Raw genomic sequence first — 19,485 nt, 5'->3', positions numbered from 1 at the left:
AGTTTCCGTCTTTCGCCTGCTGACATTTCCTTAGGAAATTTTGACGTTGACAGGTATTCACCCACACTCGTGTACCAATGAGGAAGGATGGCAATGCGGAAAAGATGGGCGTCCGGAAAATCCTCGCTAACGCCTTCGGCCGGCTCTCCAGACTTGATCCGTGATAGTTGGTCGGCTATGACATGGCTCCTGCCAGGTCTGACAATGATGTTGAACGTAAATTCTTGTAACAGCAACAACCATCGACTAATCCGCCCCTGGATGATTGGCTTGTTCACCAAATACATCAACGCCTGGTGATCCACATAAAATGTGAATGGTGTCGCCAATAGGTAATGTCGGAATTTTTGGACGGAGTATACCATGCCGAGGGCTTCTCTCTCCGTCGTGCTGTAGTTCCTCTCTACGTTTGACAAGAGTCGACTTGCAAAATACACTGGGTGGTCCAGCCCGTGGTTGCCAACCTGTGCCAGGGTGGCCCCTATGGCGAAGTTGGATGCGTCGACATGTACATGGAACTCCTTGTCCCAGTCCGGGTATGTCAAGATTGACGCACCCACCAACCGTGACTTTAACTCTTGAAAAGCCTCTTCTTGGGCCGTCCCCCAGGCGTACGGCTCCCCCCTTCGTGTCAGCCTATCAAGTGGGTATGATACTTGGGCAAAGTTCTTAATAAACCGCCTATAATACCCGATGTGTCCAAGAAATGACTTGACGCCAGTGACATCGTCGGGCGCCTCCATCTCCACAATGACCCGTATTTTGTCAGGGTCCGTCTTCAGTCCAGCCTTGCAGATGATGTGCCCTAGTAACTTGCCCTGAGGCACCATGAATCTACATTTCTTGGGATTTAGGGCGAGGCGGGCTCGTCGGCATCTCTCCATGCATTCGCCAAGTGCGGCCAGATGTGCCTCCTCCGTGCTGGAAATGGACCAATCATCCAAGAATGCTTTGAAGTTTCCCACGGACATTTTATCGAAGATATGGAGGATTATCCGTTGAAAGGTAGCTGGCGCGTTGCACAACCCGAATGGCATCCGGTTGTATGCATAGACGCCATCTTCTACGATAAAGGTGGTCTTCAATTTGTCCTCCTCTGCAATGGAAATTTGATTATATTCGGAGAATCCATCCATAAATGAATAAATTTCGTGACCCGCGACTTCCTCGAGGATGGTTTCTGTGAATGGTATGGGAAATGGATCTTTAATTTTGACAGCATTCAAACACCTGAAGTCTACACAGATTCTTATCTGATCGGCCTCCTTTTTCAAGGATATCACAATGGGTGATACCCATTCACTCGTCTGGACCTTGAAGATAATCCCTGCTTCAAGCATGCGGTCAATTTCGTTATTTACCCTGGCCGCATAATTTTTGTTCATCCTGTATGGCCTCTTCCGTACGGGCATGGCTCCGGGAACCAGAGGGATCCGATGTACACAAAGTTCTTGTGGTACCCCCTTGAGGTCCTTATACGTCCAAGCGAACACATCTTTGTATTCTGTGAAGATTTTGAACGCCGCCGTCTTTAAGACCGGATTCCAGTCGTTGCCGACCAGAATATTTTTCTGTTTTGAAGTTTCTCCAAGGTTTGTAACTTGAAGTGCGGATTCCTGGTATCTTATGGGCTTACTTTTGTCAAACTGGTGCGCTGGTGCATCATCCATAGGGGCATCCCCTTCCTTGTATTGTTCGTATTCTGGCGGAAACTCGTTCATGTCAGGTCCTTCAATCCCCAACATATTGCACCCGTACAATAATTCATAGTCTTCCATTTGCCAATGGAAGAGCCCTCTCAAGGAATCCGTCTCATCCTCAGAACAAGCTTGAATTCCTAAGATGCCTTCATCATCTGGTTCCCTGCCATCTTTTCCTTCGTCGGTATCGTTGTCTCCGTCGGACTCTGACTCTGACGCCAACTCTTCACTGACCAGTTGAGTTTTGAGGTCAATGGTATACCTTCTGCCAGCCTTTTCCATGGACAAGGTGTTCTTCTTCCAATTGTGGTTTGCTTTGGCCGCCACCAACCAGCCTCTGCCGACGATGGCATCATACCCCTTCTTCTTCAAGGGGATGACCACAAAATTCAAGACGAACGGCTGTGTTCCGATCGTCACTGGTTGCGTCATGAGTGTGCCAAGCGGCTTGATGCTGTGTTGGTCTGCTCCCAATAAATTAAAGGTGGACGGCCAGAGAGTAGGTTTACCCAATTTTTTCCATGTTTCCTCTGGCAAGACATTTACTCTCGACCCGCCGTCGACAATTGTGTCGGTCAGGATGGTGCCCAATATACCCATTTCCACCACTGTTGGGTGTCTACCATTGTTGATCGTCAGGGTTAATGGGTCTGCCGCTGTCTCGCCAAGATTGTCCTTGCCATGTATTGGTTGGCCTACTGGGGTTATTATTGCGGATTGCAACAACGTCGCTCGCAAGTGCGGCATACTTTCCAGGAGGTCCTTCATTTTGACGGGTATCTCGACCTGTAACAGTTGGTTTATAATGTTTGTTTCTCCTTCAGAGCGAGAAGTACCCGCAAGCCCCTGTGCATCCTTGCTCCTTGACATCTCCTTCTCCAGTTCCGCTCGTGCCTCCAGTGCCTTTCGTTTTTCCGTGCGGGGGTCTGGATAAGTGGCTGTTTTCGTCTTGGACCTTGTTATGGTGAGTGCATCCTTCGTTTCTACATTCAATAGGTTCACGCTAGATTTGGGACAATTGCCATCATCATGGTCCCCCGGACCGCACCACTTGCAAAGTTTTTGTGGTGCTTCCTCCACTATACAGTCTCTGGCGAAATGCCCCCAGTGATTGCAAGCTCGGCATTGTATCATCGGCCGCCCTTTAGCGTCGTATTGGATTCGGCTTCTATTATTCGTATTGTTATTATTACCTCTTCCTCGCCTGTTGTTTCGATAGCCGCCAGATGAGGCGTCGTTGCTCGCAGGCTGGGACGTGCCGGTTGACGCGGATGGTTCTATAAAGAGAACCTGTTGGTTACGTGTCCTCATATTGTACGGACACTCCTTGGTAAGGTGCCCGGCAATCTGGCAAATATCGCAAAATGCTTTTTTCGGACAAGACCCCTTGGTGTGTCCGTCGGTACGGCAGTCCGTGCACCATAACTCCCCTTCGTCGCCCTTGCTTGTGCTTCCTTTGGTTGCTTTTATCTCTCTCATCATTCGCTCCATATCTTTCTGGAGAGCCCCTACCTTCCGATTAGAGTCGTCATCACTGCTATCACTTTTGTCAGAAGAGGAATCATCCTCCGACGAGGATTTATTTTTCTTCTTCTTGGACGTCTTCTGTTCACTTTCTAAATCCATGGCCCTGTTATAGGCGTCAGAATATGAAGAAGGAGGTACTATCTTCATTTTTCGTCTAAGGGATTTCTTTAGACCTTCCACGAACCACCGTTTTTTCAGTCCGTCTGCCGGCTGGTTCTCCATCTTTCCTAGCAGCTCTTTGAGCCGCCGGCTGTAGGTTCGAACAGTCTCGTCCTTTCTCTGTTTCGTGCTGTAGATTTCGGCTACGATCTCATTATCGTCTCTTAGGAGACGAAACTCTGCTTGAAATTCCTTCTTCAAGTCTGCCCATGTGCTAATCTTAGCCTTATCCGTATCCGAAAACCAGTCGATGGCTATGCCCCTCAGGGTTGCGGGAAACTGTGTTACCCACTCGTCCTCATCGGTAACACCATTCGCTCCCCAAATTGTTTCACAAGTGCGACAGTGGCGGACAGGGTCTTCTTTCCCATCCCCATGGAACTTTGGAAGTTTTTGTTTTTGTGCCATGCCTTGTCTTTTTACTACTGGTGGCTGTTGTCCTACTCCGGATGGGTCAGATCCTATAAGGGGTGCTTGACCGCCGTGCCCCGGTGTCCCTCCGACACTCCTGGCAGCCCCGGTGTCTTCTCCCTCTCCTGCCTCCTCCCCACTCCTTGGAGTTTTCCTAGCCTCTGGTGTGTGTGGCAAGTCCCTCAAATCCCTCAACTGAGTTTTGGTACACTCTATCCTACGGCGGGTTTCCGCAAGTAACTCCTCCCGACTCCGTGGGTGGCCGCTGGCCTCACCGTCCCCTTTGGAGCGTTCCTCCTCTCTTCGCTTATACCTCTGTCGCCTTTCCGCTTGCTGTTCAAGGATCAAGGCACGTTGGGCTACTGCACGTTCATCTATATATTGTGGCTTGTTTTTGTCTTTATTCAGTGTATTGGGCATTAATTCCCAGACAACTTTCTATATACTTAATGACATAAAAAGTAGAACACTTTTATTCATTCATAATGTGGAAGACAAGTTTATGCCAACAATATGACATAATCATTACAATAAGTGTTCTTTATTCCGCCCCGTATGGCTCACGGTTCAAATGCCCCTGACCTGGCGCCATCTCGTTCTGCTTCCCGTTCCTCGTACTGCTGCAAAATTTGTTGGCGTCACTCGTCCTGGGCAATCTCCTCCAGGCGAGCTTGTTGTGCCAACGATGCCTGTGCTAGCAATCGGGGGAGATGGTTCATCAACCGATTTACCTCCGGACTCACTTCTAACGCTGTCCACACGGCACTTGGTGGGACTTCCGCCTCCGCCGCCTCTCGTCGCACGTAGGTCTGAATGGCTACTTGGAGTAGAATCGAAAATTCTCTCGTCGCAGTGTCTTCTCCTACGTAGAGTTCTGTTTGGGCATTGTCGACCTCCAGGTTCACCTCACCAACGGGTAGGCCCATTGTGTTTGTGCGCCATCCGTGTCTCCGTGTCTCCTGTTCCCGAGTTCGTGTCGGCAACGGCGCCAAATGTTTACCTCACTGGGTAAACAGGAAGAATACAGAAACTGAACAGTAATGCACAATGCAAATACAAGAGAAGTACCAGAATAAGCTTGCCATTAATGTCAAAGGATGTTCATATTATAATCTGTCGTCAATGTTACATGTTCTCCAACACCCGGAGGTGATACAATATATGACTGCCGAAGGGGTGCGACACAACTGTCGCGCCTCCAACTACCTACCCATCGGCTAACTAACTATTGATAATTAACATTACTAACTATACACTTTTTCCCGATAACATACTCTAATTGCTATTCTATCAACTAGCTAATCACCTTCTAACTACTCTCTATCTGTCTTCTAACTGCTTCCAACTATATTCTAACTATTTCTAAATTGCCTTTACAAAATGAAATGCCAGGGCTTATATAGTGCCCTCAATACAATTCGATGGCTTAGATCAATTCGAGATCAACGGCCAAGATTCAACAATGAAAACCCTAATTAGGGTTTGTTACAACCATTACATAACATTTAATGCTTGACCAATGATAAAATTGTATTGCTTGGACACATGTCCTCTCTAGAAAATTCCACCAATGGATAGCCGGGGTAGGTACATCGGAGTTTGTGCCACCTTCCATGAGTTAGGTACATTGAATCTGGACATGCCGAGGTGGACCACACTGACTGGAGGAGTGATGACTGGGATGCCACCTCATCTGACACTTGTAACTTGGTAGATATTCAACTTCTTGTTGTTGAGAAGCTATCTTTAATTAACTCTTTTGAAATTATCTGCTTCTTCAACGAACCCTTTGCTCTGACTTCTTGTGTCCTTGATTTGCAGGATGATGATGTACCTCGCCTTGGAATGCTAGATTGGAAGAGGTCGCCCTTATCTTGATGATGCTGGATCGAAGAAGGTCGTCCTTGTCCATGCTAGGCTGGAGGAGGTCGCCCTTGTCCTGGCTTGATCGTCTTGGAGGAGACTGTCCTTGATCTGGCTTGATTTTCCAACTCCGGGATCTCCATTTGATGCCTACACCACATTTCAAAATTAGTAATATATCTTGAAATCTAAAAATTAAACTTTAAAAGGAAGATTCAAGATTTTAATTAGGAAATTTCATGATAAATCTTGAGTTATCATTTCCTAATTAAACATGTAATACTTAGATTTTTCCAAAAAATGTCTAAAAAATCAAACCTTGAATAAGGGTGTCAAGATGATTTTGCCATACCTCCTCTTGAGAATTAACTCTAAGAAATGATGTAAAAATAGATGAATTTTGCTAGGCAAAGTGTAGATCAAAGCTCTCCCTTGGATAAAATGCACCTCCTTTAGCTTGGAAAAGAACTCCACCTTCCTCTTCAAAAATCTGGAAATTCGCCTTCAAATACCTTCAAAACATCTGGAATTTATCCTCCAATCTAGCAAGAAATACGCCTCTCCAATAGCCTTCACAAGCATCAACTCCACCACCTTTAGTCTTCAACACTTGAGGAAAATTCGCTCCAAATAGGCCAGCCTTCGCACTTCTTCTTTGCCCTCCAAATCGCACTTGAAATAATGAGTGAATGATTTGAATAATGAACAAACACACCCAAATATATAGAGCACTCACCATTTTACCTCCCCATAGGCCGACTTGATAAAATAGACAAAAAATAAATAAATAAAATTGCAAAAGGAGGGGCCGACTTGATAAAGTGAATGAAAATAAACCTCAAGCTCTCCATTTTCAATTTTAAATTTAATAATAATTAATTTCGAAATGCCTCAATTAATAATTAAAAAAAATGATTTTCCAAGGCTCAAAATTAATTATTAAATGCTATGCGCTTTTCATTAAATGCCAATTTAATTAAATTTTTTAAAAATATTTCGAAGTTTTGGGCGAACTTGGCATCTAGTGCGATTTGCTAAAATAAGGCAAAAAAATAATGAATTTTAATAACTTCGCTCTGGTCCCTTGGAGAGGGACAGGAGCGTTTTGCCTTGGTCCCTTGGAGAGGGACAGGAGCGATTTTGCAAATCCAAGCTTATCTGTCCTTTGTTAGCCTTCCAAATTATATTCAATGGATAAATCATGTTTTCCTTGGTCTCTTCAAATCATAAAATTGTCTTGATCCTGCAAGAACAGTGCAAATTTGAAATTCAAGCTCCGGTCCTTCAGTGAGGGACAGGAGCGAATTTTGTCTTCTAGGCCAAAATGTTTCACTTTTCACCATGAAATGTCTTGGCTAAGGAAGATATCATCTTGTTTCATGCTATGAATAAAAGTTAATGTCTAAGAAAGGTCTAAAAATTGTGCATATAAAGAAAAGCGCTCTGGTCCTTCAGTGAGGGACAGGAGTGAATTTGACCTTCTAGGCAAAAACTTCATCATTTCATTGTCTTGTCTGGATGCTCTATCATGCTCATTTCGTCCTTCACCATGCCTTTGATGTTCCAATTTGACCAAACAAGGTCAGGAATGACTCAAATAAGCCTTTTCGCCCTGGACCCTTGGTGAGGGACGGGAGCGCTTTGCCTTGGTCCCTTGGTGAGGGACAGGAGCGAAATTCGCTCTGGATCCTCAGTGAAGGACGGGAGCGAAATTTGACTTTTTGAACTCTCTATCAGGATAATTTTTATGGAATATAACATTTAAGTATAATTATACTTTAAGTTATATTCCATATATACTTTCAGGATGTTTGAGAGTGGTTTCAGACCTCCAGGAGTTATATTGCAAAATCTAGTTTTTTGAGGTTTTTCAGTTTCCAGACTTAGTCAAATTTCAGGATCAGGACATTCTAGACTTAGCCAAATTTCAGGATCAGGACTTTCAGACTTAGCCAAATTTTCAGGATTAGGACTTCACTCCAGCAGGACCTGCTATCCTATTGATCTCCCCGACAGCACTCAAAAAATGCAAAAGCCAACTGACAAAACCCTAAAAGACCTAAAATACAAACCCTAAAAAGCAAAAAAAAACATGGGTCCCCATTTGCAATGGGGCGATGTGTGAAAACGTCACAACAGGTTGTTGAACAAAATTGACCTTTTTCGCCTTGTGAAGATCAAATCAATGATAGCAAGTTGAGAAGTGGATTCACTGAGCAAGTTTTGATGAATTGAAGTGAAGGAGACTAGAAAATTGACCTGAGAAGTGAATTTCGCTCCTGACCCTTCCAAAGGGTCCAGAGCGAAATTCCCAAAAGGGTGGTATTTCCTTCAAAATATTGATGAGTCAACTCAGTAGGTGAGATGAATAGATCCTGGAAATTGTCTTGGAGGAGGTCAATGATCAAACTAAGGTGAATTTTGACCTAAAAAGAGAAAATTGCTCTTGACCCTTCCAAAGGCTCCAGGGCGAAATTCACATTTTTCACCTAATTTACTCATGTGAAATGCTAAAATTTGAAATGCAAGACTTTGATTAGGTCAAAACAAACATGAGCTCGCCTTCCAGAAGATTTTGGAGTCAAGAAAACAAGGTACTCAAGTCCTAATTAGAAAAATCGCTCCTGACCCTTCCAAAGGGTCCAGGGCGAAATCATGAAAAAGCCTATCATTCAACCTTGTTAGATTGAGTCAAAGGCAAGTTAAAAGATTGTGAAGACAAGGACATCGGAATTTGCAAATCTAGGTTGTGAAGATTTTTGATTTATGAAATGAGCAAGTCGAGATAAGGGGTTCAAACCATCACTTTGGATATTTTGATGCCTAAGGAGGAAAGAAGCTTTATTAAGCCTTGATCAAACCTTGACATTCCTAAGCTAGCCCATAATTTTCATTAAATTTGCCAATTTCAAGACATTTGGGAAGCTAAATCAAGTTCACATGAATTAAGGCATTTGCAATTTAATTAATTAATTTTTAAGCCTTAAAATAAATAAAAAATTCACCTTTCAAACCTTGAAATTAATTTTAAAATCTAAAAAATTAAGGTGAGTGCTCAAGCCTATTATTTTGTTTTTTTTAAGCAAGTCGGCCATCCTTTGAAAGGGATTTTGATTTATTTTATTGCTAATTTGCTAAGTCGGCCTCATGGAGAATTAGGGTGAGCGCCCTATATAAGGGAGATGTATTGTAGCAAATGTAAATCATTCATTCAATTCTTCTCATGTGAATTTGAAGAGCAGATTAGAGGAGCGAATTCTACCTGATTTGGAGGCGAATTTCTTGCTAAGTTGGAGGATAATTTCCAGAATTTGCTAAGTGTTTGGAGGTTAGTGGAAGGCAAAGTTTTTTGAAGGCTGATTGAAGCATAGTTCATCCAAAGGAAGACCAGAAATTCAGTCCTTATCCAGCAAATTCTGATCTCCTTTTATTCATTTTCCAAGGTTGATAGTTAAGCATTCAAAGAGGAGGTATGAAGAATCAGATTTTTGAAGTTTTTATTCAAGGTTTATTTTGATTTCCATAGCAATCTTTAAAAATCTAAGTCTTGTAAAATCTGATTTCCATTCATAATTAATTTGAAAATTCACAATTCTTGGATTTATCATGTCATTTTCAAATTAATATCTAAATTATTCCCTTGAAAGGTCTTGAATCCTATACCTTAAGATATTATGCTCAAACCCTAACTTTAAACTTTTGTGTAGGAATCCAATAACGACCTCCACAGGACCAGATCATCAAGGACGACCTTCTCCAATCTAGCATCAACAAGTACGACCTCTTCCAGTCTAGCATTCGAAGGAAAGGTACACCATCCATCCTGCACATCGAAGACAAAGGAAGTTAAAGCAAGGGTTCGTTGAAGAAGCAGACAGTTTCAGAAGAGTTAATTAAAGCTAGCTTCTAAATATCATCAAATTGAACATCAACCAAGTGTCGGACAAGGTGGCATCCCAGTCATCACTCCTCCAGTCGGATTGGTCCACCTCGGCATGTCCAGATTCAATGTACCTGACTCACCGAGATGGCACAAACTTCGATGTACCTACCTCGGTTCTCCATTGGTCAAATATTCCAAAGAAGACATGTGTCCAAATAATGCAATTATTTCATTGGCCAGAATTGAGTTTGTTGTAACAAACCCTAATTAGGGTTTTCATTGTAAAATCTTGGCCATTGATCTCAAATTGATCTGAGCCATTGAATTGTATTGAGGGCGCTATATAAGCCGTGGATCCTCATTTGTAAAGGCTAATAGCTAGTGAATAATAGCTAATAGTTAATAGTTAGTAATAGAGGCCAAAATAGTAGAATAGCAATTAGAGTAGATTAAGAAGAGAAGGCAAGACATTGTTGCCTTAATTGTAAAGACTTCTTTTCATTGAAGATATGGTGGAATATGTTGTTTCTTTGCAATGTGCATGGTCTCTTGTTGAATCTTCATTTTTGATGATAGATGATTAAATTGAGTGAAGAAAATTGTTGAATGCACCTGTGTGGAATCTGTTTGGTCCATACCACTAGCCTCTTACTGATGGTAAGTGCGCCTTGCGTGCTCAACTGGCATAAAATGAGCTTAATCTTAAGTCGTTACATGTCTATCGTTCATACATTATCTTGAATGGTGATCATTGTCAGATGGTGTACGATTTGATCATGTTGGAAGCATCCCTTAGAAGATCGCACTGAGTTGGTGTTGAATTGTTCAACCTGATGGTGAGACCCAGCCCCTTAGGACTCCACCTAGTCATTTATCCATTTTCTCGCATTCTAGGTAGTAGAGTAGACGTCCTAAACCCTGCATCTTTTGTTATTTATTTGTCTTCCAGTTAGTTAATAGGACTTGTGATTCCAGCACAACAAATCAGACGTTTAGGTCATTGAGTGTAAGTCCCCTTGTGATTCCAGCAAAATCACATCATACCGCGAAGAGCTTATCCACGAGTAGAGATCCTACAAAGCAGAACCTTGGAGTTGCCTCGACTGATCCTTCGGCGAGATCTTCAGCAGTCGGGAACTTTATTCAAGAGAGGGTAAGATACCTCTGGGTATTTTATTCTGTGTTTGGTCGTGTACAAAATACACATCAACAATACCCTACATATATTTGTGTATTGCTTCAGGCCCTACTTGTATTCTGTGCATACCTTGTGCATTGGTATATTACTTTGTATTTTACATGAAGGATGCATCTATGCTCCATGTCTTATGTATATTAATTCATGTTTACATGTGTGCTATTTCATACTTCATGTATATACTTATGGATTTATGCTACATGTCTGATATGTATTTAAGTGAATTGCTTCATGCTTTAAGTGTATTCACATGCCTTATGTATGTTTCTCTTAAATGTATATACACTTCATAATTTGCAGATAATTATGTGCTTATTTGTGTCTTCAATATGTCGCTCCATTGTATGTACATGCATACTTGTATTCTATAATTATGTGATTGCTCCATGTTTATCATGTTTTCAGCATGACTGTGTCACACACACCTTCTTAGCGTATGCTTTACCTCTTGAATATGCTTTGCATCATGATTGATGTGTTTTCAATGTGTTATTCTATGTGCATTTATATGCCTTCTTCAAATGTTTTGTATCTTAAACATAGCTACTTCAGGTTTGATTTGTTTTCAGAATACTTACCCCATGTGCATTCCCTAAGTGTATCTATCAGGTATGCTTTACATGTGATTGGTTCCTATCTAGCGTATGTTGTTCTACATAAGTGCCTCTCTCATAACCACATACACTCCATATATATGCTTTGTGATTTAGAGAATTTATGTGCATGCTTCATACTTATGTGAACTCCTGCCTATGCACTACATGATTCATGTGTTACATGTATTTCACCTGTATGTTGCATGCCTTAATTGTATTCACTGTGCTTCACACCTTGTGTATATTCATGTGTATACTCCATGTTTATGTAGATGCTTCTTGCCTTATATGCTTTGTATTTACACCTTATGTGTATTCGTATGCATGACTAAGGTCTTATGTATTCATGTGTATGCTTGATCTATCGGGTTTGTACATGGAGTGTTTATACATGCTTTGCACCTCCATGTGATGAGTATGCTTCATATCCTATGTGTATTTGTGAATATTGCTACAGGTGTTACTTTTGTCTATGCTTCAAGACTTCCATGTATACTTCAAGCTTTGCATTGTTTAAATGACTTCATGTGTATTACTTCATGCCATCAATGCCTTACGTACTTTTAATGCTTCATGCTTCATTCCTTATATGTATTCATGTGTATTGCATGTATTCAGATTTCATGCCTCATTACCTTATGTGTATTGTGTGTATACTTCATGCATGCTTCGTGTTTACTTGCACTCTTCTGTGTCAGGCCTATATATGTGAATGCTTACATGGTATCTTGCTTGTATTTATGTGCCCTACGAGTATGATATAGAAAGGAGATTTTTAGATCGTGTGCAGTCTGTGAATGAAAAAAACAAAACAAAAAAACATACACCAATTTGGAAGGGAGAAGGTTGTAAGAAGATAATTGCAGACTTGAGAAGAGGTAGATAAGGAGTTTATTGCAGATTTTCGAAAGGGGAGGTAATGGTCATCTAGTGATAAATTCATGGTCGGATTGTGAAGAACATTATAGCAATTTGTGAAGATTATTAAGACATACTTGTGAAAGGTTGACTATAACAAATTCCATGTTCATTGCTTGAGGTCAAGCAATCTTGAGTGGGTCGGACTGTAATGTCCCCTATTTGAAATATAATTTAATAATAAATAAATAATAATAAAATTAATATACAAATAATGAAAATGAAAACTAAATTAAATATAGCCAATGATGAAAAAAAAAGGATGATTAAGATTAAAGACTTGCAAGCATCCAGGCTCGCATACTGTCATTCTCCTACCATTATTGAGATAGTAACCACTGTATGGAGTTTGGGACATTACACTTCAAAGGGTATAACTACACAAAAACAAGAAACTATCCAGTATTAAGACAAGTGTCTCCCAGTCAGCGGGTAAGGTGAAATAACATTATTGGCTAAGACAAATAAAGGAAATGAATTATCAAAAAGGGGCATCAAACTATTATAAGAAGGAGAATCGGATCTGAAGAGAATGACGGAATAGACAAAGATAAAGAAGAATTAAATATTTATACAATGATGGAGACCATGCTACCAATTGTTGATGAAAAATAATATGACAAGGCAACAAAAATAAAGACTCAATAGAAATAGTGAGAATTGAATGATGCCAACTGATTCATGGGCAATGGTCAAGAAGGACATGTATGATACTTGCAGTGGAACGTGTTTACTATACCGCTTGTTAGAATAGAGGAAGATATCGATCGGTATGAAGACAGTGAGTGATACTCCATGCTGACGGATTATTACTTAATAAGTTATCCAATTATAATATGGAATGATGCGATTAACACAATGAAAAGATGGTTGGTGATAAGACTTGTCTACTTGGCATCGCGGATTACCATTCCACAAACAAGGTAAGATGGCATACAAATTCATTTTAAAGGGGAGGAGATTTATCAGAGTTCTAATATATGTATTCATAGTGGGATCCGCTTGATGGAGTAATTGCCTTTGGCATCAATCAGGTTGTACAGTTCGTAGGATGTGAATAGAAGTAGGAAACAATTTCAAAAGCATCACTCCATCTCATCAACAAGGCCCATCGAATTGGCCTATACCAATCATCCATCGGACAAGTCTTGTGAATATTAAATAAGGAACCAGTATCATAGCACCCTACAGATAATATCTATTTCACTGTACTAACTTCATAATAATATAATCTCTAATTTGATGTGATCATTCTATTGGTGACTCCCACGAATCAGAACAGGTCATAACTGATATTAAGTTACAGGTGGTAACACCCTTGCTCTTGGTGGTATGCATAGGAGTGTACTTAGTATGAATGCTTAATATAAGAGGCATGATAATGTTCTTATGTAGAACTTAGTAATAATATATATATATAAAAAATTATAAAGGATAATGTAATGATTATAATTACTATAATATATAATGTAATACTATATGAGAATAAATTAATTATATATATATATATATATAATAGTAAAATTGAGGTTATCAATCAGATTAAATTATCAATTCGATATAAGGGAAAGATTATGATCGGATTCATGTTATGAAGCTTCGTCTCCTAATCAATGTAGTTTAAGAGTTTTGTGAAGGATTAATTATGATTAAAACAGTCCTAAACTAGTAGGGGACATTACAGTATGAGTCCATACAAATAAGGCAAAAGATCAAGCCATTTGAGATGTGTTAAGAATCTAAGATGTTATTTTTCCAAGACTCATAATTACCCTTTTCTAAGAGGACAACAAAAGGATGAACAAAAAAACCCATGATACCTCCTCAAATGAGAAAAAAAAATGACCCCAATAACCTCAATGCATGTAAAGTAGATCAAATGAAATCATCTCATGCAAACAAATCCTTTCCAAGTGCCAAAGTGTCCAAGTAATTAACCAAAATGTGGAAAACACATAAAACGAAATGAATAGTACCTGGAGTAGATTCTAGAAAAAGTGCATGAATGAATGTGAAGAGTTCTGAAATACCTTTCTTACATTGCAAGAATCGTTAAAATTGGAGATATTGGCAATAAGTTGTGAGCTCGGAAGCCAAATTTGATGAGTTGACTCTGACTAAGAATAAAATGAACTAGCAGCAAATTTTGATTATGAGACTCGCACCATTGAAAGTGCTCAAAAGTAGGTTTCCAACAATATCTTGTTTGCTCAATTTTGACACTGTATGCCTAAGTTAATATTTTTTGAAAAAAGTAACTAAATTGAGCTAGCAAATAGCTAGCAGTCATGACCCTTATAATCTATTTTTTGCGGAATCTACTCATTGTATGTAAAAATTAACAAATATCCACAAATTTATTTAATGCTACCAACAAAACCCAGCAAGCATTTTTAATTCCAAGAAGCAAAACATTTGATTTGGTAAAAAAATAATCTTCAAACTTAAGGAAAATAGTTGTGTCGTGCTATTTTGATAACATTTTCTGCAAGATCTGCTCACCATTTGCAAAATCTAATAGATACCCAGAAGTTTTTTGTGGTTGTGGACAAAACCCAAAAATGTTTTTCTCCAAAACACACCTAGCAAAAGCTTCTGGTCAAATTTTTCTCAAGTCTCAATCTTATATTATATTATTGTTTCTGGACAAAACAATAAATACAGGTTTATAGGTGGAGTGCATATTATATTGAATGGAGGTTCACAAAGGCTCTGAATTATCTCTTTCTCAACAAGGCTATAACCAAACCTTATGGGATGACATGCATAAGGAATTGACTGGCCAGATTGGATATTCAACATTTTTTACATACATGAAACTTTTTCTACTGTAGTTAATTTGTCAATTACTAGAATATTGTTAATCCAGGGACAATTAGCCTCCCAAACAGCATATTAATTTAATTCTTGGTTTAGTTCTTGTCATGACAACCTCCATTTATGACCATCATTGGGTTTCTGATATGGATGTACAATTTGTTATCATATTTACAGTTGGTATCATATTATATGTTTAGCTTGTGCTTTTATTATCTTATAAAAAAAAGTTAGTCAAATAAAGTGAAATGCAATGATGCTGAGTATTTATATAATGTGAATAGAAAATTCTAGTTTGACAAGATCATACCAAATGAAAAATGAAGGGGTTATATGTTATATAAGCAACTTTTAGGATTCAAGTATTGAGATCAGAGGCACTCTTTTTCTTAAACTTTCAAATAACAGTGTTCTGTAAATTTCTCTAACTTATAATGTTATTTGCTTATTTTCTGTCAGGTTCTTGATGAAGAATTGCTCCAGAATGCAATTCCGTTTGTGAATGATAATGTTGAGACAAAAAGGACAGGAGATACTCCTGGTAATAATCAGTTCCAAGATACAATAACCAGGGAGATTTCCAGCCCTCAGCCATCATCCAAGGGATCAATGAATACTTCAGTTTCATCCTTGTCTGAAAAGCCTTCAAAAGTTGCACGCTTACTGCCTGCTAGAGGACCAGAGGTAGGAATGTCCTCAAATGCATCAGTCAACACCGAGGTTAGACATAAACATAAAGAGATCCAAGCAGCAGAGACAATGAATGATGATGACAAAGTATTTCTCAATGAAAGGATTGTCAATGAACTGCTTCATGATACAAGTGGGACATTTCCTGAGACTCTTGTTTCCAGGAACACAACTTCTGGCAAGCTAACTGAAATTCAGGTAAGGAATTTTGGGAGAATTTTTGAAAATTAAGATGTAGAGCTCACCCTTTGTGAGTTGATTGTCATAGTTGTCTACTTAAAATCAATGGGAAGTTCCTATTTCATAATACACAAGAATGAACATCCATAATGTCATTTAAAACTTACAGGTTGTTCCATGCAGGCTCAAATCAAATCTACAATGGAGAAAGCATTTTGGGATGGAGTTGTTGAAGGACTTGCAAGGAATCCACCAGATTACACTCGGGTAGTAGGACTTGTAAAAGAAGTTAGGGATGAACTGGATGCTTTGGTTCCTCAAAGTTGGAAGCAAGAACTTCATGAAAGTATTGATGTGGAACTCTTTTCTCAGGTGAGATTATCCTTCAGAAAGAACCTAATCAATAATGTGGCTGTGCACTTCATGCCTTTTGTGTTCAAGGACTGCTGTCAGTGCTTCAGGTTATGGAGTCCGGAGTCCAAGATGTTGAATATCTTGCAAAGCTGTTGGATTATGCATTGTCTCTTGTACTAAGTCTTGGGGCACCAGCACGTGATAGTGATACAAAAGCGGCTCATGAGAAATTGCTCCAAGAATTGTCTGGAATAGTGGCCGGAATGGACCAGAAGTCAAACCTCTCCTTTGCGTCTGCATTGGTTAAGGGCCTTCGCTTCATTTTAGAACAAATACAGGTGTGTGAGATGTTTTAGGTTTCCCATGTGTATTTTGATATAATATTGCATTATTCACTTGGTAATTTTCAATTAAAACCATCCTCTTTTTATGCTTTATATATCAGTGGATTAACTGTGTTTCTATATTTCCATCATTCAGAAGATTCAAGAAAATGGAAAGTTTATTTCTTCATGAGCTGTCATTTAACTGACAATCTTTTTCCAAATGGCTCAGGTCCTGAAGCAGGATATAAGCATTTCTCGAATTCGAACAATAGCTCCACTGATCCAGGGGCCTGCAGGTGTTGAGTACATACAAAAGCTATTCACTGATCACTATGGTCCATCCTCCACAGCTACAAGCATGTTGCCCCGAACTGTAAAATGGCTTTCTGAAGTACGGGAATGTATTGAGAAGGAAAGGAATGATTTTAATGATTTAGTTGAAGTCTTCAAGTGTAGCCAATCGAATGTACCAAGTGCTCAAATGGCAGGTTTGTCTGTTGTCTCCACATTAAAAACTGGAATCAGTTTGGGATTAGCCAAAGAATTATCTAGCACATTCTCCAATGAGACAAGCATGACTTCTGCACCTTCCTTGAAAAGCGTCATTCCCTCAATCTGTGATTAGATGCTGATTGGTTGAGATGAAAACTAGTTAAAATTTTTTATGTGAAGGCAAAATATATCATATTTGCTTAGTGTAGCAGTAGCAGATGGGCCACGTCACTACTATTTTTCCTCTGTCAGCAGATTTTCACCCACCTTTGATACTAGGAAAGGTTAGAGCCTGTAGGGGAATCACCTGAGTTCTTCCAAAGATTGTCCATCGTAGATCCCTCAACCTGGAACATTCCCATATGAGCAATCTTAGTTTCCACATTAGCTTTTTCTCAGTCATAGGGGATGATGCTATTGGATCTTCTTGTCTGAGCCTTACTATAGACACGTGACCATGCTAGGGTATGTTTCCTGCTTTGTTCTTCTTCAACTACTGCATCATTGAGGGGCCCTTCCCTCACAGATTTATTTTTTATTTGTACTTAGTTCTATGTTTTGAAGTTTAACCATTTTCAATGTACACTCTTATTAGTTTCTCCTTATAACCTCATACATTTTTTACCCTAGTACATTTCTTATGTACTGGGATGTTCTTTTGGAGTTCATTTGGGAAAACTAAGATGTTTTCTTTCTTTCCATTAGCTTCATGTTTTGGCATCCTTTTATTGCATTTGCAGGTGAGTTTCAGACAGAGTTTGAGTGGACATCCATGGGAACTATGGTACGCCTAGGTTTGTTGCAAATGGCAAGCAGGCCTGTTGCAGCAAATGAAGACAACACACCAGAGACTTTAAAATTAAATGTGGGGAGGCTGAGGAGCACACAGAATGATTTTCAGCGGGTAATTGTGATTGCAACAGGGTAATAAACTTGGGCTTTTATTCACATATATGGCTACAGTTATATGCTGGATAAGTCCACAAGTGTGTTGTTTAGTTATCTTATATCATTTTTTTCCATTTGTAAAGCTTGCTATTGGTAAGACAGACCCTTGCAGAGAAGGAAGTGCCCGCTGCAGAGATTGATGATGTACTCAAGGTTGCAAGCAAGCAATTGAATGACATCCTGAGCGATCCCTTGATTACAAGCCATCAGATTGGTGAATTGTTGGCTCAGCTATGTTCTTCTGCTATTAAAGCGGATCAAACTGATATTGATGGACAATTTATGACCCGGGTTTTGAGTAGAAGCCTATCTGCTGGTGATGCTGTTTTTGCAAGAGTTGCTGCTGCTGTACGGTCTAGTGTTCGAGCTGTTCTCCTTTTGGGACAGGGATGTGATAGTTGTTTATTGGCAGAAGTGGCATTGAAACGCATTGGGGCCAGTTCTCTAATGGATCTTGTTGTGGGTGTAGTGAATTCTCTGGAAGTCATGGCTTCAGTAAGTTGTCAGGTGCATGGACCATGGTATATGCAAATCCTCAGCACAGCATAATGACTGCATTTCTTGACAAATTATGCTAATATACATTGTATTGCTTGTGTGTAAATGAAGCAGCCAGATTTTGTGTTTGAGAAAGAGTAGATACCTGTCTTCACTTTTTCAAGATGGAGATTATGGAAATACATCTGGTTTGGACTTAATATATTTGGATGTTGTTGATGAAGGCAATGAGGATCATGAACCAGCAGTGGAATTGCAATTAAATGTAGTGTCCATGACACAGAATACTGTCATGTTGTTGTTTCTCCTAGGTAAAATGCATTTATTGTAATGTAACTTCTAGAGCATGTAAGAGTGTACATTAGCACCCTTTTTCTGGCCATCCAGATCAGAGATTATTTATGCCTCTGAAATGAAAGGTTTTTCAGTAAATAATGTCACATGGAGATATTGATAATGCGGATCACAGATGGGCACAATTTAAAATATTTGACCAGTGAACCGATACCAGGCAGAACCTAATTATCTGTTGCAAAGGTTTGAGCACAATGGCAACAGAGGAGAATCCAACATTAATATTGTAATTTATACATTTTTTTAACTTGTGCATTGCAAAATATGTGTTTTACAAAATGATGATTACTGATCAGAATAACAAAAAGACTTGACCCTTAATTGAAGTTTGATATTTTTCAAATATTTTTCAACTCTGTTGATGATATACCCAAGGAGGCTTTTTATTTTGGTAATAAAGAAAATGGGGCTTAAAGGTTTTAAAATTATCATAAACATAGATATCTGTGACCAGTGTGTAGAATGTTAGACCATGGGTATATTCCTCAGAAGAAATATTAACTGTGTCTACATCCATTAGTATTGTAGAAGCAATTTCAGTGTGCAGCCATTTATGCCTAAAAGAGTCAAT

General features: G+C 39.5%; 1 protein-coding gene across 2 annotated transcripts in view; it reads left to right on the top strand.

Moving 5' to 3' along the window:
• The window catches only part of LOC131072126 (uncharacterized), an 89,352-nt gene extending 70,112 nt beyond the window's left edge, over window positions 1-19,240 (top strand). For both annotated transcript variants that reach the window (XM_058008187.2, XM_058008188.2), the window contains 6 exons: window positions 15,532-15,960; window positions 16,126-16,314; window positions 16,404-16,634; window positions 16,852-17,110; window positions 17,855-18,038; window positions 18,146-19,240. In XM_058008187.2, the coding sequence (XP_057864170.1) occupies window positions 15,532-15,960; window positions 16,126-16,314; window positions 16,404-16,634; window positions 16,852-17,110; window positions 17,855-18,038; window positions 18,146-18,611 (1,758 nt within the window). In that variant the 3' untranslated portion in view covers window positions 18,612-19,240. The remainder of the gene's footprint in view (window positions 1-15,531; window positions 15,961-16,125; window positions 16,315-16,403; window positions 16,635-16,851; window positions 17,111-17,854; window positions 18,039-18,145) is intronic.
• The last annotated feature ends 245 nt before the right edge of the window (window positions 19,241-19,485 follow it).

The sequence above is a fragment of the Cryptomeria japonica genome, chromosome 6 (genome assembly GCF_030272615.1).
Source record: "Cryptomeria japonica chromosome 6, Sugi_1.0, whole genome shotgun sequence".
Lineage (NCBI taxonomy): Eukaryota > Viridiplantae > Streptophyta > Pinopsida > Cupressales > Cupressaceae > Cryptomeria > Cryptomeria japonica.
Note: the sequence above shows the minus strand (reverse complement) of the source record. Positions and strands in the feature narration are given on the sequence as shown.